The 27,447-nt window shown below is 40.8% G+C and overlaps 1 protein-coding gene across 1 annotated transcript in view; it reads right to left on the bottom strand.

Annotated features, from left to right (window-relative positions):
* Positions 1 to 27,447, bottom strand: part of LOC126195117 (otoferlin-like) — a 376,779-nt gene that overhangs the window by 249,575 nt on the left and 99,757 nt on the right. Inside the window, exons 8-10 of the mRNA XM_049933641.1 lie at positions 23,813 to 23,969; positions 5,076 to 5,262; positions 4,809 to 4,995 (exon numbers count right to left, since the gene is read on the bottom strand). Of these exons, the coding sequence (XP_049789598.1) occupies positions 4,809 to 4,995; positions 5,076 to 5,262; positions 23,813 to 23,969 (531 nt within the window). The remainder of the gene's footprint in view (positions 1 to 4,808; positions 4,996 to 5,075; positions 5,263 to 23,812; positions 23,970 to 27,447) is intronic.

Here is a 27,447-nt window from a genome sequence, read left to right on the forward strand (position 1 = left end):
AGATCTATAACATATTTTAGAATTGGGAATAGTGCAGAAGTGAATATTGCAAAGCAATAGTAGTGTCAAGAAGAAGGAGAAATCGGTGCACTTGGTTCTAGATGCAAGGAGGTTGCACAAAATATTTGTAAGGGAAACTGACCCCTCTGACAATATGGATGAAATGAATTTAGGGCTCAAAAACGTAAAGTTATTAACAATTATGGACTTGATGGCTGGGTTTTGGCAGGTGCTTTTAACAGTGGAAAGCAGAAAGCATGCCACCTTCCTGTTTCAAGGCAGGGCCTATCAATACAAAGTAGTCCTTTTTGGACTATGCATAACTACGAATTTTTACAGTGCGTAGTGCCCAGTACCGTCGTAACGTGCTCGCTGTTTTGGTTTCATGAAACTTTTTAATTCCACATATTGATGAAGATGACCGAGATGGAATCGTTTACTACCAGCAAGACGGTGCACCACATTATTTCCTTGGAGCAGTTCGAGGTTTCCTCTAAAATCGCTTCAGAGGTCGGTGGATTGGTCATGAAGAGCCAATCGCATGGCCGCCTCGCTCCCCAGATTTGACACCACTGGATTTCTTTCTCTGGGGTTTCATTAAGGAACGAGTGTATGTTCCTCCCCTACCAAACATTTTAGCCGACATGAAAACTCGAATCTATGCTGTTGTTGCACAAGTTACATTCCATTTGCTGCTGTGAGTGTGGAAAGAAGTTGATTACCAGTGGGATGTTTGCCACATCGCAAGTGGTAGTCACTTCGAACCAAAACGACACATCTACCAATTCTGTAAATTGTCTCAATAAATTTGGTGTATCATTCCAAAGCTGTAAATCCTTTTTTACTTACTCTGTACGTTACATATCCTCGAAACATGACGACTTATGTTTGAATATACTGAACTATAAAATGTGGATTATCATTCAGGTTTATAATATTGTACTCAGAAAGAAACAAGTTTCTTTAAATAGTAAGCAATAATTTTTAGATTAAAAACCGATGTTTGTTTACTTCATAACAGTAGATACTTAATCGCATGAAAACCATTTAGATAAATGTTAATTCAAAAGCCTCTATATGTACATCACATTCGTCTGTACTTTGAACTTAGCTGTTTAATACCTTCAATAGATTGAATTTGACATGACAGATCAGAAAGATTTTATTGATCCCGAAAATGGAAAAAATATGCTGATTTTAGTCCTCATGTAATTGTCGCTAACTTCTGAGTTTTTGTGGACCACACATGAGACAATGTTTCAAAATCAACCTGAGGAATTCGAAATAGTACTTCGAGCGCCGTGCACGCTATAGAAGCGTCTCATGTGAAAGTGAGCAGCAGGAATCCTCCATTTAAAAATTTAAATTCAATACTGTATGTGATAATTTCAGTATCTTCATATACTTATATATCATTGGTGTTTAGCTTGCTATTGTGGAGACACAGGATAGTGGCATAGCTATTCAGCAACAAAGAAACAGAGAGGGAGAGCCAGAAGTGTATGAAGCCTCATCCATAACAAAATACGCAAGGAAGATGAAAGTTTAACATCATGTCAACGGCTACTTGTTTGGGGACGTGGTAGTAACAGGGATTCTACTGTGATAAGAAAGGAAACATACCTTGGGCTTGTTTCGTGAACTATCGAGGCATTCACGTCAAATGATTTGGGTAAACCACTTAAAACCAATATGAGGATGGCCACAATAGGTTTAAAATCCACTTCTTCTGAGCAAGAATCTAGTCTTAACCACTGCACATCTCACTCAGTATCTACGATGGATTCAAGGAAACCTTCTTCATGAAGTTCTATTCATAAAATTTTTCGTAGAATTCTACTAACGCAGCTGATTTATACTGGGAGCTTGAATTAATTCCGGCCGTTGACAAAGTGTGCGCAGTATTTGTGCCAGTGCAGCATAGTGGACAGTGATACGAGCCCTATTTAACTGTAGGAACATTAGGAGCGTTAGGCTTTCATGTTTCCACATGAGTTTCGAGTGGAGTGAAATTACATACCTATATATTGCCTTGAAAATGTCGGGTTTTGAACCTACAAAATAGCATTTGCGGGAAGTATTACTCTTCTGCTTTCATCTCAAGAAATCTGCTGCGGAAAATTATCGTTTGTTAATGGAAGCGAGTGGAGAACATCCTCTGCCGAAAACAACATTCAGAGATTCAAAGACAACGATTTTGTAATGAATGACAAAATGTGTTCTAGCCAGTGTGATGTACCACGAGCTTCTGCAACCGAATGAAACGTGACTGATGAACGCTGTGAAGCATAATTGCTCAGTTTGATTGGCTTTCTTACAGACGAACCTTTGCAATATGCTCAGAGATGTGAGAAAGTCGTTCTGCTTCATATCAGATCCAAACCATATATTCTAAACCAATTGAGGGAAACCTTGAAGGGACTTTGAGGGCATGTCTTACCTTACCAGGCATAATCACCAGACTTCGACCCTTCCGATAACCATTTGCTTCGGTCCATGCAGCATGGCCTTTCTGAACATCTCACATCTTTTAACGATTCTAAAATTGGCTCCGTGAGTGGTCACCTCAAAAGAACCTGACTTTTTTTTATTGTGGAATCCATTTGTTACCCGAAATGTGGGAAACGTTTGTAGCCACCGAAGGACACTACTTTCAGTAAATTATCTTATACCATTTTATTAAAATAGACAGAGTTTACTGTCCAACAAACAGAGGGAATTAATTCTGATGCCCAACATAATTTTCCAAATACAATGGAAAAGTTTTGGTCAGCAAAGAAACGAATGTTGCCTTTAAGTCATGGTTCGAGAGTGTGATACTTGCTGTGTTGGTTTTGCGATTCTCTTACATTTAAGTCATCAGTGTTTCGACTGGTTTGGTGCTATCTTCCTGTTCTATGCCTGTCTTTCATCTTAGCTAATATACCCAATAACCATGACAACCCGTTTTACATCCTCTAATCTGTGTTTCCCATTACAATTTTCCCACTACTGGTCCTTCTGGCGTCAAATTTACCGTTCCTGGATGGCGGTGGAAATGTTTTTCCGGTAAGAGTTCATAAGAAAATTCTTTCCTAATGTACCATTCCTACGTACTTGTCTGCGTGTTTGTTGACATCAATATATAGCAATACATTTCAGATGCTTCTACTTTATTTATCTTCTGTCTTCCTGTGACCCACGTTTCACATCCATACTGTACTGCAGATACAAAATTTATTTCTCAATTTCATGTCAATATTTGATACTAGTACATGTCTTTTATTGTAGAAACTTTTCTTCGCCGTCTTCAGTCTATTTCTAATAAATCATCTGATTTGACCATGTTGTGCAATCTTGCTTCATATATAGATTATTTTCTTTTCAGTTAACACAGTCTTCTCCAATGTTTTCCTTTCTACTTCTGTCACATTATCGCCTGAAAGCTTTTCAGTTTAACTACTCATTCCTATTTATGTAGTGTGATGTAAAGCTATCCGGGAAATCCGGTAAAGTTTTTGTTCTACAAATTTTTGATACTAGATCAAATAATTTTTAATACGCAATAAATACAATTGATTTTAGTAAATCCGAAGGCATGTCACCGATTCTACTTACATGTTTGATGTCAGAGCAGTCAGTGCTCTTCCACACTTTGGGACAGTAGTTCTTCACTGTAAAGAACTTTGGTATACTTTTGGCACCTGTCTGCCATTTCTTCTTCAGTTAATAGAGGATATGCGTTTGAAATACTTTAGGCCGGCAACTGTTCATTTTACATATCAAAATTTATGTTTAATCTTTTGTACACAGCATTTCATTTATTGAATTTAAAATGTATGCAGTTCCTGTCAATTTTTTTTCCAAGAAACCTGTACCACTCGCTTCTTATTTATTCTTTGTATGCTTTATTTTCTTTTTTCACGTCATACGAAAGCATACTGAGAACAGATGTTAGAATATTGTCTGTGTTTTTAGCGTTTGATTTTACTGTACCTAACGCGACTTGTCCAATCTTAATTATTCCCTTCTGTGTTACTTTCTACTCATCTTTAATTAACAACACTCAACGCATTTACTTAGTCACATCATCAGGTTTGTATTTCGCTTCATTCTCCACTGGATGTTCTTTATTCCACTTCCCGATGTGCTCTGCTTTATTGTTTCCATTTTAAAGCTACCGTGAAAATATTTGTATCCATATCTGTTTACTGGTGCGCTTTGCAACCTAGTATTTTGTTTTTACTCTAATCATAACTTTGTTCAGTCCGTTTCACCCATTATTTCCAGGTTATTTCTCACATTAGTCTCGTTTTTTTTGGAAGATGTTTTTCGTTACAACTGATGGAAATTTATCCCAGAGTTACAGAAGTAATTTTCCCCTGACCCATCCTCCCTCCAGTGCATATTCTCCATTAATTAAGCGTTTCTTTCTTTGATCATGCACTGCTATCGAGTCGGCCTATGAATTTTTCATGCGCTTCATATGTTACATCAGCTCCCCGTCGCCCTGTCTCCTTGAACGAATCAGTGTGTGTAAGTGAAACGCGTAGGACCTGGTCTGATCCTGATATTATGGAAGGTTTTTCGTTGGAGAGAGGGCTGGATTTAAACTGATTTATTTCGAATAATTCGACTCAAATTCCTTCCATGCCTTTTCATAACTTTCGCTCTTCATTTGTTTTCTTTGCCCTACGTTAATAAATATGTGTTTATACTCTTAAGAAAACTATTCGTTTGTATGCTTCTTATTCTGAATATTGAAAAGGGCGCAATTGTGCGACGGCAACATTCAGATCGAGGTGTTTGAACTACCTGAGATGCCTCACCCTTCTCTCCATCATTGGAGATGGTCTTCAGGTCAATAAAGTGTGTTCCAATCACAGTGTTGTTTACTGGATCATTATCTCGGAGCTGAATCTTTATCCTCTGGCACAGTGGTGGAAACATTTCTGTGAAGACTATCTGCTCGTTCCACACAGGCGCGTAGCTGTGCTTTTTTACGCTTGTTTTTCCCTAGAAATGTAAGCAGAAAGCTCAGTGTTTATTACAGTACAGTGTTATTAAGGTAGAATTGTAGCTACTGAAATACTCACAGTCAGGCCTGCGAATGACACTTGGATATACGGATCCACCAAGTCCTTGAATTCTCCAGTGAACGCTTTCTTGACATTAGCCACAATAGATGAGTTCATCTTCGGAAGGCCATCCGCCCTGTAGATGCGTACTATGAAGCGCGCTCTTTGTCTTTCAACTGGTACCCCGTCTGGTAACAGAATATTCCTAAAAGAAAAAAAAAATTTTTTTCTCCATTAAACTTTCTTTTCGTACTATATGAGAAAACTATCCAAAACCACAAATACGTAAAAACGGAACTGAAACTGAATTAAGTTATCACTTCAAAGGCATCTGGTTTAAGTAAATGTTGGGGAAAACATAGTTGCATTAAATTTCTGGCAATATGATGATACTGGAATCATTTTATGGATAAAAATTGAAAGCCCTAAAGTAAGAGATGTAATGTAAGGGTGAATTACGTACAGGAAGGAAGTTTTTGGTTTGTCTTTTCGTCAACAAGGAATTATTAAAGCGTGAGCACAGGCTCGGTTAGAGTAAAATTATTGAAGAAAGTTATAGATTTAGAACACCGATCTTTTCGAATCCACGATCATTAGCAAATACTTGTTATTTAGTATTTACTGCAATAAGAATTATTGCCATTCCTCAGGAGAAAGGTAAGGAACGGCATGATATTTTCCAGCAACATTGGCGTCCATTTTATTTGATTATGAACTTCCAGTTGTGCCACTAGCCACACTGCATTGAGCTGGTCGTACATCTTTAGTACAGTCGGAAACGGAAGTCGCGAGGCCTCTCATCAGTTCGTTATGATCCACTGCAGAACTTTACAGTCTACTGCACAGTATAACAGAAAGGAGACTCAGCGCTCTATACATATTGTCAACTCACATGTGCCCCTACGGTATCCTTATCTAGTCATCAATCTTCTCACTGGTTTGATGCTGCCCACCACGAATTCCACTCCTGTGCCAACCTCTTCATCTCAGAGTATCACTTGCAACCCACGTCCTCAATTATTTGCTGGATGTATTCCAATCTCTTGTCTTTCCATACTGCGTTTACCCTTTACAGTTCCCTCTAGCACCGTGGAGGTTCTTCCCCGATGCCTTAACACATTCTCTATCGGCTGGTTCCTTCTTCTCATAAGAGTTTTCTTCAACAATTTTGCGAAGAACCTCACTCCCTATCAGTTCACCTGATCTTCGACATTCTCTTGCAGCACCATACGTCACACGCGTCAATTTTCTTCTGATCCGTTTTTCACTCTGACCATTTTTCACTACCATACAATGCTGTGCTCCAAACATAGTCTCAGAAATTCCTTTCTCAGATTAAAGCCTATGTTTGACACATTAAACTTATCTTGTCAAGGAATACCCTCTTTGCCTAAGCTAATCTTCTTTTTAAGTCCTCCTTGCTTCGTCCATCATGGGTTATTTTGCTAACGAGGTAGCAGAATTCCTCAACGTCATCTACTTTGTGATCCCCATTTCAGATATTAAGTTTATCACTATTATCATTTCTGATACAGGTAAATTACTTTTGTCTCTTTTCCGGCTTACTCTCAATTCATATTCTGCACTCATTAGACCGTTCATTCCATCCAACAGATGCTTTAATTTTTCTTCATATTCATTGAGAATAGCAATGTCATCAGCGAATCTTATCACTGATATCCTGTCACACAGAATTTTAATCCTACACTTGAACGTTTCTATTATTTCCGTCCTTGCTTCTCTATGCATAGATTTATCAATAGAGGCGAAAGACTGCAGCCTTGTCTTACACTCTTCTTAATCCTAGCACTCCGTTCTTGGTGTTCCATTCTTATGGTTCCTTCTTGGTTCTTGTATATATTGTGTATCACACGTCTTTCGTTGTAGCTTGCTCCTACTTTTCTCAGAATTTCGAATATCTTGTACCATTTCACATTGTTGAACGCTTCTTCTAGATAGACAAATCCTGTGAGCGTATTTTGTTTTTCTTCAGTCTTGTTTCCATGAACAAGAGCAAATTGAGAACTGCCTTTCTGGTGCATTTACCTTTCCTAAAGCCACACTGATCGTCACCTAACGGAACCGCAATTTTCTTTTCCATTCTTCTGTATATTATTCTTGTCAGCAGCTTGCGATGCAAGAGATCTTAAGCTGATTGTGCAATAGTTATCGAAACTATCTGCCCTTGCTATCTTCATAATTGTGTAAATGATATTATTCCGAAAGTCTGATGGTAGGTACGTTGCCAGTCTCACAGATTCTACAAACCAACCAATAGTCATTAGGTGCCATTTCCTCTACTAATTTTAGAAATTCCGATGGAATGTTATCCTGCTTTAGTTGACTCAAGTCTTTCACAGTTCTTTTAAATTTTGACTATAGTGCTGCATCTCCTGTGTCTTCCACATTGACTCCAGTTTGTTCTTCTGTCAAGTCATCAGACTAGTTTTCCCATTAAATAACCCTTCAACTTATTCTTTCCATCAATCCGCTCTCTACTTAGCAGTAAACAGTGGAATTCCCATTGCACTCTTAATGTTACCATCGTTGCTTTTAATTTTACCGAAAGCGGTTTTGACTTTTCTACGTACTGAGTCATATTTACCGACAGGTATTTATTTTTGATTTGTCCACGTTTCTCCGGCCCCATTTCGCCTTGGTTGCCCAGCACTTCCTATTTATTTCATTCCTCTATACATAATAGCAAACCAATATGAGATACAATTTCACCGAACTAAAATATTAGTTTAAATATCAGACAGTTATAAAGTAACTGTGATGTCACTGGTGGCAGTTTCCTTTATGTATATATAGCTTGTTTACAATTTCCACACATTAATACCCGCAACTAAAATTGTTGACAATCGAATGTGACCTTTAAAACTGCACCTAGTTGTCGCAAAATCGATATTTTGTTAAAATAATTAATGATAATGGTGCGATAGTATATTGGAACCTAATAATAACACATGTGATTATTTTAAATGGCAGCTAAAAAAGTAAACTTACTTGTCAAATCTGATCACGTGGCATAACCTTGATCATACACTATATGTAACATAGACCGCGTATGTCCCTGTTTTTGTCGTGTTAAGGCTTGAACCCAGTATCTAAGACTCGTGGCAGAAAGCCGAGATAATGTCATTACGCGCTGTGTGAAGAGGAGCTGACGGTTACAGTTTTTCTCATTCATAGCTGAAATCAAACATTTATTTTGACAATTCAGCGAATTGTTGTACTACTGTTACACATGTAGTAGTGCAGTTAACGTAGTTTCTCCGAAATTCCTGATAACAAAGCAATGGTTATCGTTTTTACATGCGGTCAAATTGAAACGTAATGACAGCTCTTTCTAACAAGCGACTGAATCACTGTTCTGTAGTGAATATTTGTTCTTTTTTTCACTGTGAATTCTTGTAGTTCACCGATTAATAACAATTTCGCCTGCAGCGTTAGTTGTCTAACGATTCCACATGAATATGTGTGAAATGTTTTAGTATGCTTTTGTAGGAAAGGAAATTCATTTAAGTGCATTATATCAGGCATTTACAGAAAATAAGCTCATATATTTTCCGACTTTCGCTTAATCCAGTACGAATTTCAAGATGGGAAGCGAAATATATTGATTGTACATGTGTAGTGAGCTAGATATTAACAATATGACGTCTCAAACCCTTAGTCATTTATCAGGTTTTACATCCAAGGATCAATATGCATCCTAACTTTCAACTCATGGAAATGCCTCTGCAAGGATTTTGAAACAGTTTCCTTTCACAATTGAGATTTTCATCCGTTTGTGAAGTGTTAGGGTGAAAAGAAGACTTCTCTGGACATATATGAAGGTCATTTATTATACTGCTGATACAAAGCACAAGATCTTATCTGTAACAAAAATAACTATAGATGGAGAACCCTCAGAGATGTGGAATGAGTAAAGATCTACAGTAGCAGCAAGAAAATGGTAGACAATCTGTATTAACATTAATGTACCTATCTCTACACTGCACAGTTATGTTCATACCTACAGCAGCTAATTAATTAAAGTAAAAAGAAAGTTGCTAATTTGAAAAAAAACTGCATCCACAATTACACTAAATACTTGCTGTCTGCCTCCCATTGGTAGCTTAATACTAACTTGATTACACTTGAATATTTCAAACAAAATAGTTAGTTATATCTGCAAAAACTGAGTCTTGCTTGCAGTGCATTACTATTTAGTATATAGCTTTACAACACACATTCGTACCTACCAAGAAACTAACAGAAGTGTGTAATTATTGCCGCTAGATATTTAAGTAATGAAAAGAGTAGCTAATTTAAGTACAGTTTTCTTTCTAATAGGTAGAAATTCTCAATTTCTTGCTTTATGTTAGATGGGAGCTTGCTGAAAACCATACCTCTCTCTCTCTCTCTCTTTCTCTCTCTCTCTCTCTCTCTCTCTCTCACACACACACACACACACACACACACACACTAATACAAGTTCTTAATCTATTTCAGAAAAACAGCACTTTTGCATAACTTATATCCTTGTACTACTGTATCACTTAAAGTAGGTCTTTTAGACTCAGCTTTATTTAATCCAATTTTTGTTGCAATGGAAACTCTGTAAGAGGGGGAAAAGAAAAATTAAGATGATAACGCAGTTTTATGCCGTAGAAATTTGTAAACTGATACTCTGAATTAAGGCATTAATTTCTCACTTGATCAGCAAGAAAAATAAAGACGTTCACAGAATGGAAGTAAATTTCATCAATTTACTTAATACAAACAAACTCAAAAACTATATTTCAGCTGCAGGTGGACTGACTTCTGCAGCTGTAATTCTATTTTCAAAACAATCACAAAATCTCTGATTATTAAACAAAACTATTTTTGTGTGGACACCTCTGATTAGAGAATGGTGGCGCTTCTTGTTGTGTAGTCTTCATCATGTAGCCTTATTTTACAGTACTCAAGCAGTACAGCTATTTTTCAGTTGATATATGTGATTATCAAGAGGAGGACTATTTGAAACATGTTTATTTAGCTGAAGGAAAACGTGATCCCTTATGTCCTGCAAAGCTGAGGTAACTAATTTCTTGAAAAGGGTTTTTCACATTAAAAACAGAAATTTGTCTAGTACTTTCTGACCCTTTTTGCACGGATAAACATGATCATTCGATATAATAGATAAGCCACCTCTGTTTTTTATGTTCAAGATACTGGTAACAGAAATTTTAGAAAAGGGTGAAATTTGCTACATATGGCACTCCAATTTTTTTGTTCAGTTTCGCAGCTACAAAGTGTAAGAAGCTGGATGATGTATGTAAACACAGTCGTTATTTATGAAATGGTAGAGTAATCAGCACTAGTAGATGTACCACCCAGAAAGTGTACCAAAAATGTCTTGGAAGCAGCTTCGGACTGCTGGATTGATATTCTGCTCTTCCACGATTTATTACAGCATTAAAAAACACTTCCAGCACGTCTTGCGTGGGTTTATATGCCAGTACGAAAGATCTCTGTGATGCAGGTCTACTTCTGACAGCGTCATACACAACTAAATATGAATGTAGACTGTTATTATACCTATAAAATCTGTTCTTGTTGAGTGAATCAGTTAAGTTCCCTCAGGAGATTCTATTAATGTAAACTGGCAATCTTTTGCTTCCTTTACATAACGGCATCAGTAAATGCAAAATTCATAAAATATAAACGCTTATTTTATGTAAAAACCGGACCTAATAATTATAAACGGATTTCAGTTCTCGTAAAATCATAACTAAACACTTCACACGTTTTGTTAAGAAACCAGCAGAAAAGTAATATTGTCTGCCAAACTGATATTTTGTGTTCCGTTCCTGGGAAAACGCTGTACTAAAAGGCTGTCTGTGCAACAAAAACAAGTATTCACTAAAGAACTGTAATTCTATAGCTTGTAAGCAGAACTCGTAGTACGTTTCATCTGACCGCAAGTAAAAACTAAAATCATCGCATTAATATTAGGAATTTGGGAGAAATCAGTTTATCTGCACTACTAGAAGTGTAACAGTAACAAGGCAAATTGTTTTCTTATCCAAATCAATGCTTGATTTCAGTTATAAATGAGACAAACTGACTGTCAACTCCACTCAACTCAGTGCGTAATAACAGAAACTCGGCGTCCTGCCACGAGTCACGTGACTTAGTGTTGGTTTCAGTGTAATGACGCCACGCGCAGTCTGTGTTTTCTATGGTCTATGACATTGATCAAATAACGAAAAAACGTCAGTAGTTCGTGTCTTGCTCATATGTTTTTGCTAATTTCTATACACTGCTTGCCTTGTGATTGCCACACAAAGAAAAACGCATATGAAATTTTAATAATACTGAGACTCGTAAACACTACGAGAAAATTATTGGAGCCACTCACAGTCTTATTCTGTCTCCCTGAAAAAAAGTTGGGTGGTATGCAGAGAAACAGAAAACTGTGTAACACTAAACGAATATTTTGATGCAGTCTGGTCGCAAACGAATAATGACTTTTTTTATTTCACATTTTTCAATAATGACACGAAACTAAATTTTGTGTCTAAGTAACATTCAGAGTTTTCATTAGTTGCGATATTCAACTCCGTCATGATCTAAATCGGCTTCAATCCACTTCGTAGCGGAAAAAAAAACCATGCGGAGCAACACAGACTTATCGACGATCGATTTATATCGAAATCAGTCAACAATACGGGCCCACTAAGCCTTTTATATTTTAAACTGCGTGTTCTGTCCTAAAAGTATCAGCTCAGTGGATCTGCAGATATGATTTGCCTTTTTCTTTTTTTGCTAAATAGCCAGTAATAGCAAAATCTTCCAGAAACATTCGCACGAAAGAGATCGCGGCTGCCTGATCAGCCTGAGCGCCACAACTTCTGCTTGAGAGTTTCTTCTCGATGCAGTAGATGACGCCCAGTCGACCAGACAGCGTTTAAGTTTGGTTTATAATGATGCAACAAATGGCCGCTATTGAATTACATCTGGCTAATGAGTTGTCGATCTTCTGGACGCTTAACGCAGAAAAAACAAAAATGCATACGACAGCTACTGAAGAGGAGAACCTCACAAATCATACCTACCGCTCTTACGTTATGGTACTCAGGTTGCAGCCGGTGACTATGAATATCATTCGTAATCACATGTTAGTTCCAACTCTAGTTACAGATATCCGAATAAAACTCATTGGCCTATTTATCTGATCATCCTGGCAGTTACCTGCTCTGCGTTTTCGAAACAGAAGTTCGAGACGCCCAGAAGCCAGCTCAGCTGTCGAAACCGTTTTCTTCGTGCCGCTACCTTAAGCCGTGGCAACATCCCAGAACATGTTTGGCTACTCTGCGATCGTCAGCTTACTTCCTGGAGTGCCCAAAAATTATTCTCAAATGTTCACTTTATATTTTCTTGTCATTTTGTTTCAATATTCTGAATGAGTCTGACTTAAGGGGTGACATCAGGAGAGTAAATTTATGGCTCCGAGTCCATCAAGCACATTCCAAGCAACAACTACAGCTAATCAAGTCTTTTACATTCTGAATTATATGTCTCAGCCGTCACTAACGTTATGTGGGAGCACTTTACAGCAGTTGTTCGTTAGCCACTGTTAATGTTGAGGTGCCTCTGAGTGAAGGTTGTAGTAGTAGTGGTTCTGTTCTCGCTGAAGACGAGAATTATACCTCTTTTGTGACAGAGCTACAACCAGCCAGATCGACAATGAGTAAAGATATCTTAAGAAAATTTCTTCCTCATAACTCTCCAAGCTACGATGATTCAGTGCCATGTATATCTAAAAGTGAAAAATTGTTAATTGTTAATGCCTGCACTATTCAACTTCTGCAAAGATAACTTTTAGATTTTAGATTATACGCAATTTTGTTGTTTAATTTGTGACTCTGACTAACTAATTAACTGAATTTCGTTATAGTCTACTCAAGCCGCAACATTTTCGGATTTTCGTGGTAGTCCTGCAATGTTAATTCAGTATGACAGGGACAGCATGTAGACACAGAACGTTTTGGGGTCAACAGTGCATAATTTCTTTCTGATTCATGAAGATATGAGTACATATATGTTAGGAATATTTTGTTTTATTGAGGGAAGCTTTCGTCGAAAAGTTATCATGATGAATTGTAAATCATTAATATTATTACAGTGTACGGTATACTGAAAAACGTTTTCTGTTTAGTTTATTGAGCATAACAGATAAACGTAAATGAGAAGTATTACTGCATATTACACATACTAAAAAAAGTTTTGCATCACCCCGGTTCCCAGAACTCCTGAAGATAGACGTTGACTGTGTATATGGAATCACAGACACAGTCTGTTGACTGTTCAGAGATGTCACTAAACCCGTCCAAAGATGTAAACAACCATGCATGAGCAGCGGCTATTAGGCGGACGGGGTCCGACAGCCGATCAGTTCCAGTCATTCCACCAGGAAAGAGGTACACGGCTCGTGTTGTCTATAGTTCAACCATGCCTAGACGGTTAGACGGTCAATAGCGCGGTTCGATTGCGTCCGCATTGTTACTTTGTGCCAGGAAGGGCTCTCAACAAGGGAAGTGTCCAGGCGTCTCGGAGAGAACCAAAGCGATGTTGTTCTGACATGGAGGAGGTACAGAGAGACAGGAACTATGACATGCCTTACTCAGGCCGCCCAAGGGCTACTACTGCAGTTGACCGCTACCGACGGATTATGGCTCGGAGGAACCCTGACAGCAGCGCCACCATATTGAATAATGCTTTTCGTGCAGCCACAGGATGTCGTCTTACGACTGAAAATGTGCGCAATAGGCTGCATGATGCGCAACTTCACTCCCGATGTCCATGGCGAGGTCCATCTTTGCAACCACGACACAATGCAGCACGGAACAGATGGGCTCGACAACATGCCGAACAGACCGCTCAGGATTGGCGTCACGTTCTCTTCACCGATGAGTGTCGCATATGCCTTCGACCAGACAATCGTCGGAGACGTGATTGGAGGCAACGCGGTCAGGCTGAACGCCTTAGACACACTGTCCAGCGAGTGCAGCAAGGTGGAGGTTCCTTGCTGTTTTGGGGTGGCATTATGTGGGGCAGACGTACGCCGCTGGCGGTCATGGAACGCTCCGTAACGGCTGTACGATACGTGAATGCCGTCCTCCGACCGATAGTGCAACCATATCGGCAGCATATTGGAGAGGCATTCGTCTTCATGGACGACAATTCGCGCCCCCATCGTGGACATCTTGTGAATGACTTCCTTCAGGATAACAACATCGATCGACTAGAGCGGCTAGCAAAATGGTTCAAATGGCTCTGAGCACTATGGGACTCAACATCTTAGCTCATAAGTCCCCTAGAACTTAGAACTACTTAAACCTAACTAACCTAAGGACATCACACACACCCATGCCCGAGGCAGGATTCGAACCTGCGACCGTAGCAGTCCCGCGGTTCCGGACTGCAGCTCCAGAACCGCTAGACCACCGCGGCCGGCAGAGCGGCTAGCATGTTCTCCAGACATGAACCCTATCGAACATGCCTGGGATATATTGAAATGGGCTGTTTATGAACGACGTGACCCACCAACCACTCTGGGGGATTACGCCGAATGGCCGTTGGGGAGTGGGACAATCTGGACCCTTATGAACTTGTGGATAGTATGCTACGACGAATACAGGCGTGCATCAATGCAAGAGGGCGTCCTACTCGTTATTAAAGGTACCGGTGTGTTCAGCAATCTGGTCCACCATCTCTGAAGGTCTCGCTGTATGGTGGTACGTCATGCAACGTGTGGTTTTCATGAGCAATAAAAAGGGGGGAAATGATGTTTGTGTTGATCTCTTTTCCAATTTTCTGTAGAGGTTCCGGAACTCCCGGAAGCTAGGTGATGCAAAACTTCTTTTGATGTATGTATGTACAAGTGTGACAATGCTGAGATAGTTTTTCGATTTCGCACCCGTAGCAACGTATAACTTTTCAGTTGAAGCTATGGTCAAGCCGATATTTAATCCCATTTCTGTTATGCTTGTTCGATAAGGAGCACAAAAGGTAAATAGTTGGGGGTGTAAGATCAGAAGAATGAGATTGGTGCGACGTAGATTACTTAGAGAGCTCCTAGATAGCTCCTCTGTAAAATCAGCAGTCGCGACACTCGATGCATTTTCCTTATAATGAACCGCGAAGGGTCTCAGTTATTGACAATAATGGCTAATTGCGATGGATATACCTCTGAAAGGAATTCACAGTAAACAACACATTTTTGTGCAAGATGCATAACATTATCGTTGTAGGCTCACGCAGGTAACAGCATGAGGTGTCTTTTGTAAGGTCTCAGCCAACAATTTCTTTCAATGCACTTAACATACGGCACCATATCTCGTCACCAGACTATATTCGATAGATAAGCCCACTGAAGCAGCTAACAACGTTCATGCAAAAATGCATTTGTAGCACATTGTTGTTTCCAATTAGAGAATGCAGTTCTCTTACACCTTTGTTAGGGAGTACAGTGGCACAAATCACTGTCTGGCTATCCTGATTTAGATTTCCCTAAGCTGCATAAGGCAAGTACTACCGGATGTTAAATGCAAATATTAATTTTTTCCCCGACTTTTAACCTTTCTCACAGAATATGACGAATAATTGCCGGCCGAAGTGGCCGCGCGGTTCTGGCGCTGCAGTCTGGAACAGCGAGACCGCTACGGTCGCAGGTTCGAATCCTGCCTCGGGCATGGCTGTGTGTGATGTCCTTAGGTTAGTTAGGTTTAACTAGTTCTAAGTTCTAGGGGACTAATAACCTCAGCAGTTGAGTCCCATAGTGCTCAGAGCCATGACGAATAATTCATAAGGATATGTTCGTACTTGAAGCGTACAAAAGTTTCGAGCCATGTCCACCGCACAACATTCCTTCCCTCTCCGTCTAACAATAATCAAAGCGCACGTAATGCTATAAAAGTTAGAAACTTTTATCTGATGCTCCATTTTCCAACGCTTAAGCGACATTGTTCCTAACTTTCAAGTATGCAATACACAAGAACAATATTAGAACCTAAAACAAACAAGAACAGCTGATAAATAGTTATAGCAACCTGCGTGACAACACGCCAATCAAAAACGCCACGAACTTATTCACCAACCTATTTATTTCACGTACAATTTGTCGGCAATGGTCGATCACAACTCTGTTGCGTCATATGCTGCAGCAGCAATGGTCAAACCACTGATGTTACACCCTGATTGTAGCAGGTATTCAGCGCGGAAACTGAAACACAATAAAAAATAATTTCACGCTTTTCAATGCAAGAGGAACAAACTGCGCTGTACGTCACTGGCGCAAGGTGCGAATCGTGGCGATCGTCTGGGTGGGCGCCGGCTGGCTGTTGTCCGCTGTGTCGTGAAGAAACAGTCAGGCAGCCACGAGCTCTTTGAAGGAAATATTTCTGGAAAGTGTGGCTATTATTGGCGGTTTAGGAAGCAAAGTAAATTAAACACTGAAGTGCCAATGAAACTGGCATAGGCATGCGTATTCAAATATAGAGATATGTAAATAGGCAGAATACGGCGCTGCGGTCGGCAACGCCCATATAAGACAAGTGTCTGGCACAGTTGTTAGCTCGCTTACTGCTGCTACAACGGCACGTTATTAAGATATAAGTGGCTTTGAACTTGCTGCTATAGTCGGCGCATGAGTTATGGGACACAGCATCTCCGAAGTAGCGATGAAGTGGCGATTTTCCCGTACGACCATTTCACGAGTGTAGCGTGAATATTAGGAAACAGGTAAAACACCAAATCTCCGACATCGTTGAGGCCGGAAAAAGATTCTGCAGGAACGGGACCAACGACGATACAAGAGAATCGTTCAACGTGACAGAAGTGTAACCCTTCCGCAAATTGCTGCAGATTTCAATGCTGGACCGTCAAAAAGTGTCAGCGTGCCAACCATTCAACGGAACATAATCGATATGTGCTTTCGGAGCCGAGGGCCCACTCGTGTACCCTTGATGACTGCACGACTCAGAGCTTTACACCTTGCTAGGGGCCGTCAGCACCAACACTGGACTGTTGATCACAGGAAACATGTTACCTGGTAGGACGAGTCTCGTTTCAAATTGTATCGAGCGGGTGGACGTGTACGGAAAAGGAGACAACCTCATGAATCCAAGGACCTGCATGTCAACAGGGGACTGTTCAAGATGGTGGAGGCTCTATAAAGGTGTGGGGCGTGTGCAGTTGGAATGATATGGGACCCCTTATACGTCTAGATACGACTCTGATAGGTGACACGTACGTAAGTATCCTGTTTGATCACCTGCATCCATTCATGTCCATTGTGTATTCCGATGGACTTGGCAAGTCCAGTAGGACAATGCAGCACCCCACACGTCGAGAATTGCTGCAGAGTGACTCCAGGAACACTGTTCTGAGTTTAAACACTTCTGCCGGCCATCAAACTCCCCCAGACATGAATATTATTGAGCATATCTGGGATACCTTGCGATGTGTTGTTCAGAAGAGATCTCCACACCCTCGTACTCTTAAGGGTTTATGGACAGCCCTGCAGGATTCATGGCGTCAATTCCCTCCAGCACTATTTAAGACATTAGTCTTGGGGCACTTCTGTGAGCTCGCTGTGGCTCTACACGATATTAGGCAGGTGTACCAGTTTCTTTGGCTCTTCAGTGTTTTTTCAGTTCCATCACACTGACACTCTTAGCAGATGAAATGCCGTTTAGAAAGTAAAGGAAGCAGTGGGATTTAACTGTCGTCTAATTTCAATATAAGTAGACCGTAGATCTTGGTTTCTTTTTTTCTTTTCTTTTCTTTCTTTCTTTTTTCTCAGGTGTCTTGGTGGATTGGTTTGGTTTTTGCATATTACTCCAAAGAATTCCTTTACGTTTCTCATTTGAGTTATTGAGTCTCACATCCCATTATTTTAACATCATGTTTCTCGCCAACAAGTGGGATGAAGCCGGTTTATACCATGACAGAATTGGAGAGTTGCATGTCGAGGCTAATGACAACTCTGATGTTGTTTATACGCGTAATTTAGTTTTTGTGTCGTTATTGAAAAATCTGTTATTTTTTTGCGAACTGACTGCTCCGAGAAATTCATTTGGTCCTACGTTCTCTGTTTTTTGAGATTATCGAACAAGACTGTGGGTGACCACTATAATTTCTTCACAACGCTTGCGATACTCAGCATTATGAAAATGAAATACCCGTTTTCGTTTGAGATGGTAAAATCATGGTGAGCAGTGCACAGAAATTAACAAAATCATATGAGCAGGATATGAACCGCTGGTGTCTGTGTTTTTTTGATCAGTGTTATGTCAGTTGATAAGAGTAAACAAATAAGTTTACCTGTTTAGCAAAACTCGCTTCTGTGAAATGTCATTTAAAATAATCGTATGTGTTAGCATTTCGTCCCAGATTGGTTCAATTGGCTCTGAGCACTATGGGACTTAACATCTGAGGTCATCAGTCCCCTAGAACTTAGAACTAGTTAAACCTAACTAACCTAAGGACATCACACACATCCATGCCCGAGTTCGTCCCAGAATGATACCACACAGTTGTCATTAATTGTTTTAATAAAATGCCGATTTTTGATCAATTATCTGCAGCTGTAAAGATTCTGAATCTTAAGTTACGGGTATTACTGTATGGGAACTGTAAACAGGAAACGAGCTAAGTTTGCCACCCTAATTTCGGAAACTAGAAATTCGTTTCTCTGTTACCCGCACCCTGTAGTCGAGCTATTAATAAAACTAGTAACCTCTGTTCAAATGGCTCCAAGAACTATGGAACTTAACATCTGAGGTCATCAGTCCCCTAGACTTAGAACTACTTAAACCTAACTAACCTAAGGACATTACATACATCCATGCCGGAGGCAGGATTCGCACCTGCGACCGTAGCAGCCGCGTGGTTCCGGACTGAAGCGCCTAGAGTAACCACTGTAATATGACTCTCAAAGGTTTGTTTTTCTTTGGATGCTATATTGATTCAGGACACAGCGTCTAGGTTATTGTGTTAGTAATGTTAGTACAAAGGAGATTCTCAGCAATGTCATCACAGTTAGTTTATATTTGTGTTACATTTGCGTTAATATTGTAGCCTATACGACTTCCGCAAGCGTTAAAACTAGTAGAGTCGTCAATTATAATGAAATATTCTCTTTTGAGACAACTATCAGAGACCGCTATGCGAAAAAGTTGTCGCCTTCCTAGCATCCTATCCGGTAATTGGAAACTGGCACGCGGTCGGTCCAGTAATGGTGTGGTTCTGTGGCCTGTAGCGATTCGTCACGGAGAGATCCCTTGTGTCTTTACCGCCAACGAATAAGTGCTCTTAGCACTAGTCCAGCTGGTTAGCGGATTTCATTTTACTTGTTGATAGGAACATGTTTGATAGGAACAACAGGAAAAATTTATTACAAATTCAGTGCAAGAACGAGGACTATATTAAGACACAACATGGTTCGTATATAAGACATAAAATCACGTTAATACCGATAGATACGAGTTTTGTCTCACCCTTCTCTAAAGCTGTCACTATTGGCTCTTTAGCGACGCACCGATCGTCCATCTCCTTCGTGTGCAATGATCAACGTGACAGAAACTTGGGAGTATTGGCTACTGATGATAGTTTTCTGAACTATCTAATTCACGGTATTTCATGTAATGTGAGCAGCAATTCTAATGTGTAAGAAATAACTAGCTAATATATCCGAAAAGCGGCGTCTCAGGTCTGATGCTGTCTCAATTCACTGGACGGCAATGATAAGAATGTAAAAAGCGTGTACATGTCGGCAGTGAAGAACTTAGACGCTATAGTGAAAGCAAAATTGCAGAGCTCTACAATCTGTCATACAAAAAGTATGCATCATCAAGAATGACGTTATTACTGGTTCTGATGCTCTTAGAGAACTATTTTCCATCCTCGTTTTATGACAGAAAAAATGCGCGTTTTTGCTAAACCACTTTTGTTTAAATTTCATCTTTGGATATCTTCTAACTTCGGTCCAGTTGGAACACCATTTTTTGTTTCCTGTAACGCACACTAGGAACACATGTGAGCTGTGGTGGTCTCCTTGCCTGTCATGTTGCGTAACGGGCAGTAAAGCTTTGCAGTTGAGCATAAAGAAAAGACGAGGGTCTGTCGAATTCTGTTCCCGACAGTAAGTGGTCACCACGTCCCCGTGTCCCATTGCATGACTCTTCCCTTGTGGTTTCAGCATCGAGAACGCCACATGAGACCATCTGGAGAGGGCTGGGAGAAAAGTAGATCATTACCTGGATGCCTACAGCATTGTACACTACTGGCCATTAAAACTGCTACACCACGAAGATGATGTGCTACAGACGCGAAATTTAACCGACAGGAAGAAGATGCTATGATATGCAAATGATTAGCTTTTCAGAGCATTCACACAAGGTTGGCGCCGGTGGCGACACCTACAACGTGCTGACATGAGGAAAGTTTCCAACCGATTTCTTTTACACAAACAGCAGTTGACCGGCATTGCCTGGTGAAACGTTGTTGTGATGCCTCGTGTAAGGAGGAGAAATGCGTACCATCACGTTTCCGACTTCGATAAAGGTCGGAAAGTAGCCTATCGCGATTGCGGTTTATCGTATCGCGACATTGCTGCTCGCGTTGGTCGAGATCCAATGACTGTTAGCAGAATATGGAATCGGTGGGTTCAGGAGGGTAATACGGAACGCCGTGTTGGATCCCAACGGCCTCGTATCACTAGCAATCGAGATGACAGGCATCTTATCCGCATGGCTGTAACGGATCGTGCAGCCACGTCTCGATCCCTGAGTCAACAGATGGGGACGTTTGCAAGACAACAACCATCTGTACGAACAGTTCGACGACGTTTGCAGCAGCATGGACTATCAGCTCAGAGACCATGGCTGCAGTTACCCTTGACGCTGCATCACATACAGGAGCGCGTGCGATGGTGTACTCATCTACATCTACATCTACATCTACATGATTACTCTTCAATTCCCATTTAAGTGCTTGGCAGAGGGTTCATCGAACCACAATCATACTATCTCTCTGCCATTCCACTCCCAAACAGCGCGCGGGAAAAACGATCACCTAAACCTTTCTGTTCGAGTTCTGATTTCTTTTATTTTACTTTGATGATCGTTCCTACCTATGTAGGTTGGGCTCAACAAAATATTTTCGCATTCGGAAGAGAAAGTTGGTGACTGAAATTTCGTAAATAGATCTCGCCGCGACGAAAAACGTCTTTGGTTTAATGACTTCCATCCCAACTCGAGTATCATATCTGCCACACTCTCTCCCATATTACGTGATAATACAAAACGAGCTGCCCTTTTTTGCACCCTTTCGATGTCCTCCGTCAATCCCACCTGGTAAGGATCCCACACAGCGCAGCAATATTCTAACAGAGGACGAACGAGTGTAGTGTAAGCTGTCTCTTTAGTAGACTTGTTGCATCTCCTAAGTGTCCTGCCAATGAAACGCAACCTTTGGCTCGCCTTCCCCACAATATTATCTATGTGGTCTTTCCAACTGAAGTTGTTCATAATTTTAACACCTAGGTACGTAGTTGAATTGTATTCAACGACGAACCTGGGTGCACGAATGGCAAAACGTCATTTTTTCGGATGAATCCAGGTTCTGTTTAGAGCATCATGATGGTCGCATCCGTGTTTGGCGACATCGCGGTGAACACACATTGGAAGTGTGTATTCGTCATCGCCATACTGGCGTATTACGCGGCATGATGGTATGGGGTGCCATTGGTTACACGTCTCGGTCACCTCTTGTTCGCATTGACGGCACTTTGATAAGTGGACGTTACATTTCAGATGTGTTACGACCCGTGGCTCTACCCTTCATTCAATCCCTGCGAAACCCTACATTTCAGCAGGATAATGCACGACCGCATGTTGCAGGTCCCGTACGGGCCTTTCTGGATAAAGAAAATGTTAGACTGCTGCCCTGGCCAGCACATTCTTCAGATCTCTCACCAACTGAAAACGTCTGGTCAATGGTGGCCGAGCAACTGGCTCGTCACAATACGCCAGTCACAACTCTTGATGAACTGTGGTATCGTGCTGAAGCTGCATGGGCAGCTGTACCTGTACCTGCCATCCAAGCTCTGTTTGGCTCAATGCCCAGGCGTATCAAGGCCGTTATTACGGCCAGAGGTGGTTGTTCTGGGTACTGATTTCTCAGGATTAATGCACCCAAATTGCGTGAAAATGTAATCGCTTGTCAGTTCTAGTATAATATATTCGTCCAATGAATACTCGTTTATCATCTGCAGTTCTTCTTCGTGTAGCAATTTTAATGACCAGTAGTGTAAATGGAGCTAGATCAGACGCATTTGAAGACGGTGTATGAACATCTGTCTGTTGATGATAAGATAATATATTTCTGTTATTTAACTTTTATTGTATAGCGAAACGTAGGTATAATGGGCAGTCAAATGGAAACGAGATAGATGGGAAAACAGTAAGTTAACTGTTCATTATTTCAAAAGTAGCGGGGCCACGTGTAGCCAAGGTTGTTTCGACTACACTGAAAAAGTTTCTCTAGGAATCTCATAAACATCCTCCATACAGTCTCGATTTCTCTCCAGAAGATTTCCATATTTTTGGAGCTATGAAGAAAAACATTCATGGGCGTCGATTGCTTTGGACGAGGAGCTGCGTGCCTGGGTACAATCATGGTTCCGTAGGCAACCGCAAACTTTTTTCCATGAAGGTATTGATCATCTTGTCTCACAGTGGGATAAATGTACAGGGTGACAATTATTGAACTAAATGAAATAAAATCGTCATAACGTCTGGATGGTTTGCGTTAGGACATTCAAACGGTATGGTTGGCCGCGGGGCATGGTGGAAATTAGTATGTGCATTCACGGTATGGTTTAGCGACGAAGCCCACTTTCATTTGGATGGGTTCGTCAATAAGCAAAACTGGCGCATCTGGGGGACTGATAATCCACATTTCGCGATCCAAATGTCTCTCCACCCTCAACGAGTGACTGTGTGGTGTGCAGTGTCCAGTCACGGAATAATCGATGCGATATTCCTTGATGGCACTGTGACTTCCGAACGGTACGTGAAGGTTTTGGAAGATGATTTCATCCCCATTATCCAAAGTGACCCTGATTTCGACAAGAAGTGGTTCATGCAAGACGGATCTCGACCCCACTGAAGCAGAAGAGTGTTTGATGTCCTGGAGGATCACTTTGGCACTTTCGGGACCGCATTATGGCTCTGCGGTACCCAGAAGACACTGGCATAGGCCTCGGTTGGCCGCCATATTCTCCGGACCTAAACACATGTGAGTCCTTTTTCTGGGGCTATATGAAAGACAAGGTGTACAGAAATAACCCCAAAACCCTTGCTGAGCTGAAAACAGCCGTTCCGGAGGTCATCGACAGCATCGATATTCCGACACTTCAGCCTGTCATGCAGATTCTCTCTATTTGTCTGCGCCACGTGATCGCCAATGATGACAGGAATATCGAACATGTCATAACCTAAATCCGAAAATATGTAGTGACGTTTACATGTTGTATAAAGTATGTACACGCCGTAGTTTGTAACTAATTTACCTTTTTTCATATAGTTCATTAGTTGTCACCCTGTATTAACAGTTATGGCTATTACTTTTGAAATAATGAAAGTTTACTTCATTTTTCCATTTATCTCGTTTTCATTCGACAGCCCTTGTATCTCACGGCAGAAACTGCTTACGCTTCAATGTCATCTTCGTCTTTCTCACTCTTCGGTGGAACCTTGATGCTGTCACCCTTGCCGATGACAGCAATATCACATTTTAGATATCCTTTAGGCCCGCCAGCAATGTCATCGGGGTCAGTCAACAGCGCCCACTTGTGGTAGAATTGATGATCTGAAACATGTGAATTTCTTATGTTTATCGCTGTTTCTAATACCCATTGCAGTCAGTGGTCATGACTCATGCAAGCGTCTTAGGAATTAGACTTTCCTATGAAACAAAACAGAAACTGTATGTCACAAGGAAACGTGCAGATGCGATTCAAGGCGTACCTTTACGTAATTTTTATACAAATTTAAGAGTAATATATACAAATTTAAAACTAATGTATCTCCTGTATGTAAAATGAGTGAGGAATTGAGAAAGCAAAATGCACTTAGGAGCCAGAGATCATGCGAAAAATAAACGTGTGCAAATAGGTGCACTAACATGCAGTGAAAGTGCTCATTGTGCTCTTACAGAAAACGGAAACAAAAGGTGAGTTTTTTTTTTGTATATGCAGTTGCTGTCTCCAATTCTGTCTCTACCTTGTAATAACTAATGCCTGTCAGGAAGCCAAATTGACGTCTTTCTTGAAAGAAAGGTGGCAGTTACAGTACTCGAGATACTTAATCGCAGTTTGCATCACACCAACTCCCTTTCTCACGGTCATTTTGTTGAACATCCATTTTCTCTTCATGCGGTAAAAATGTAATCGCGTTAATTGAGGATAATAGCTGGCAATTTTTAGGCTCACAAAACTTTTTGTGAGCTAGACTCAACAGACAACTAAAATGCACATGTTCTCAACTCTGTTGTTATGCATCTTCCGTCAATTACACCTAGAAACTGCCACTTAATTAGTCTGTTTTTCTGCTTCGTCTGAATAATGGATCCAGTGGTGTAAGTTGTACAAATAGTAACTGCTCTAATAAATTTCCTTCTGGCACCGAGACACCTATAATCCTGAAACAGCAAGAACTTTCGACGAGATACTCTCTAACCATTGCCAAGTAATAATTACTTACTGCACAGCTGACACATTACTGCACAGCTGACGCATTATCGCGAGTTTATTGGCGCCCAGGCCATTGCAATATACGAGTAAAGTGCTACGAATGCTTACCTCGCGACAGCCGGGTCTTACGTCATTATCGCCTACAGCCGTTCTCTGATATTTAAAATTTTTGCATTTGATGCTGTCCCAAAAGACGCTTGAAAGTCTGGCGACATAGGTATAAACAAAAACGAGCGATGATGTTTTTTGGGGCGTGTTCTACTTTGGCTTATTTATAGGCATACCTTGTTCGTTTCAGTATTATGTAGCTATGCGCTCTGTTTTATCCGTCGGAACCGTTCACGCAATCGCACGAAATTTTGTATACGTTATTAGGTCATATCATCCTTTAATGGCCTCTGGAGATAAAAGGATATTTGACGAAGACTCAGAGATAGTCCTGATATTTTGTCTGTTGAGAAAGGCTTATCTATGCAATCACTAGCCCACAGAACGATAGGAAGGCTTAACTGCGGCCCTCGTCAGTGTTAGTCTTGCTGGTGCTATCCTAAATTACGAAAGAAGCCAACAGATCATTGTAACTATATTCTCTGAATACTTTCCCTAGGCCAGTCAATACTTAGATTCTCGGTGCTTGAAATGGTTACAGCTTGTTGTGTTATGGACTTCTGAGTATTGCTTGTCTGTGGCGAATGGCGGTGAAAGCATGGACATAAAGATCTCCATGTGTAGGTTTCCTACATACGCTGACGTTAATACACTCATTGTGTTTAGGACGAACTTGAATGTCCTTGAAGGGCTACATGCTGGCCGATTATTATGAAGTTATTCTCAGAACAACTTTCAGCTGTGGGAACAACATTAAGCAACTGCCTTGATGTTCACTGGTACTAACATATTGTAGGGAACGGGAAAATTAATTACCTAAAAACCTAAAAACTCATTCTGCCACTAATACATCTTACGAAGTGTATGAGAGATTTTGGTTCAACATGAAAAATGAAACAGAACAAGAAAAAAGAAAATTTAACAGTAACTATTGGATGTTTCTGTCAGTACCATAAATACTCTCTTGCCACCGAAGTACCATCGAACTACACTGCTGGGCATCGAAATTACTGAGCACTGACGGCGTGCAATGTACGCCAAATTTTCATGAAGCGTACTACATGCTTGGATATGCGAATGATTAGCACTTCAGCACAAGCGCATAAAGAGTAACACCATCTACATTCTGTACATAATGAACTGTTACACAGTGGGTTTCTCATTGATAAATTGCAGTTGAATGTTGGTTGTTTATGAAAAGATCGTGTTGCGCCTCGTGTAATAAGGAGAAAAGTTCACCAGCACGTGTCGCAATTCGACAAAAGCAGAATTGTGGCCTATCTGGATAGTTATTGTTCCACCATATTACTGCGTTCGTTTGTCGGGATCCCACAAGTGTCATGGAAATATGAAATCGATGGGTTCAGGAGGACCGTACTAACGCCACCCAGGATCTCAATGCCCCCATTCGACAAGCGCCTGAGAGGGAGGACTCATTGTTCACTTGGCAATGCAGAATCGTAAAACCACCTCACATAACTTGAGTCAGGAAATGGGCTTGTTTACAGCCAAGACAAGTGCTCGCACCGAGAATGCAGGAATATGTGGCGGACCACGGACTGTCAGTGCAGCTAACATTGTTGCGGTTTACCCTGAAACATCAGCAGAGAAAGGCGCGCCAACAGTGCTGAGCCCAACAAAACATCGGAAACAGGAGTAAATAGCATGTCGTCTTTTCAGACGAATCTCAGTTCTATGCACAGTAGCACCATAGAGGAATCCGTGTACGGAGGCTCCAAGGAGAACAGACGTTGGCGGATTGCATTCGTCATTGTCATAGTGACCCAGCTCCTAACATGATGCTAGGTGATACCATTGGGTACAAAAGATGATTATCACTGGTTCGCATAGTCGATAATTTGGACAGTACATGTTACATTTATGACGTGTTAACAGTTGTGGCTGAGCTCTGTCTTATAGGTCTCCGTGACGTTATCTTTCAGCAAGATAATGCGAGACTGCATGTTACCCGTACTTTATTATCCTACCTCGATTCAGAGGTTCTTCGATTGTTGTCCCAGCCAGCATTTTCTCCGTATCTCCGCCTCGTTGAAAACAGTTGATCACGGGTTGCCGAGAGATGGGCACGCCACCTCTCGCCAGCTGTGGCATCATTGAATGATGTACCCGTACCCGTCATACAAACTCAGTTCCACTCGATACTCAACCGAGTCAGAGCTATTGCTGTTACCAGTAGTGGAAGACCTACATACAAAATCTTGGGCCCAGTATATCCCTAAATCATTTATAAATGCATTCTTTCTACCATACTGTACATACACAAGAAATAAAATTTCGTTATTTGCTATCCTTTCTGGTACTAAAGTTTTTATAGTCATCAGTGCACTTACTCGTGTCACAACCGTTGGCTATGGTTACGTCCCAGGTTATACGAAATGCCTAGTATTTAGTAAAACGTAAAATACAAAAAAACTAAACTCTAAACTACTCCCGAACAGGCCATGAAGACTCAACGGTACCGACCAG

Source organism: Schistocerca nitens, chromosome 1 (assembly GCF_023898315.1).
Source record: "Schistocerca nitens isolate TAMUIC-IGC-003100 chromosome 1, iqSchNite1.1, whole genome shotgun sequence".
Classification (NCBI taxonomy): domain Eukaryota; kingdom Metazoa; phylum Arthropoda; class Insecta; order Orthoptera; family Acrididae; genus Schistocerca; species Schistocerca nitens.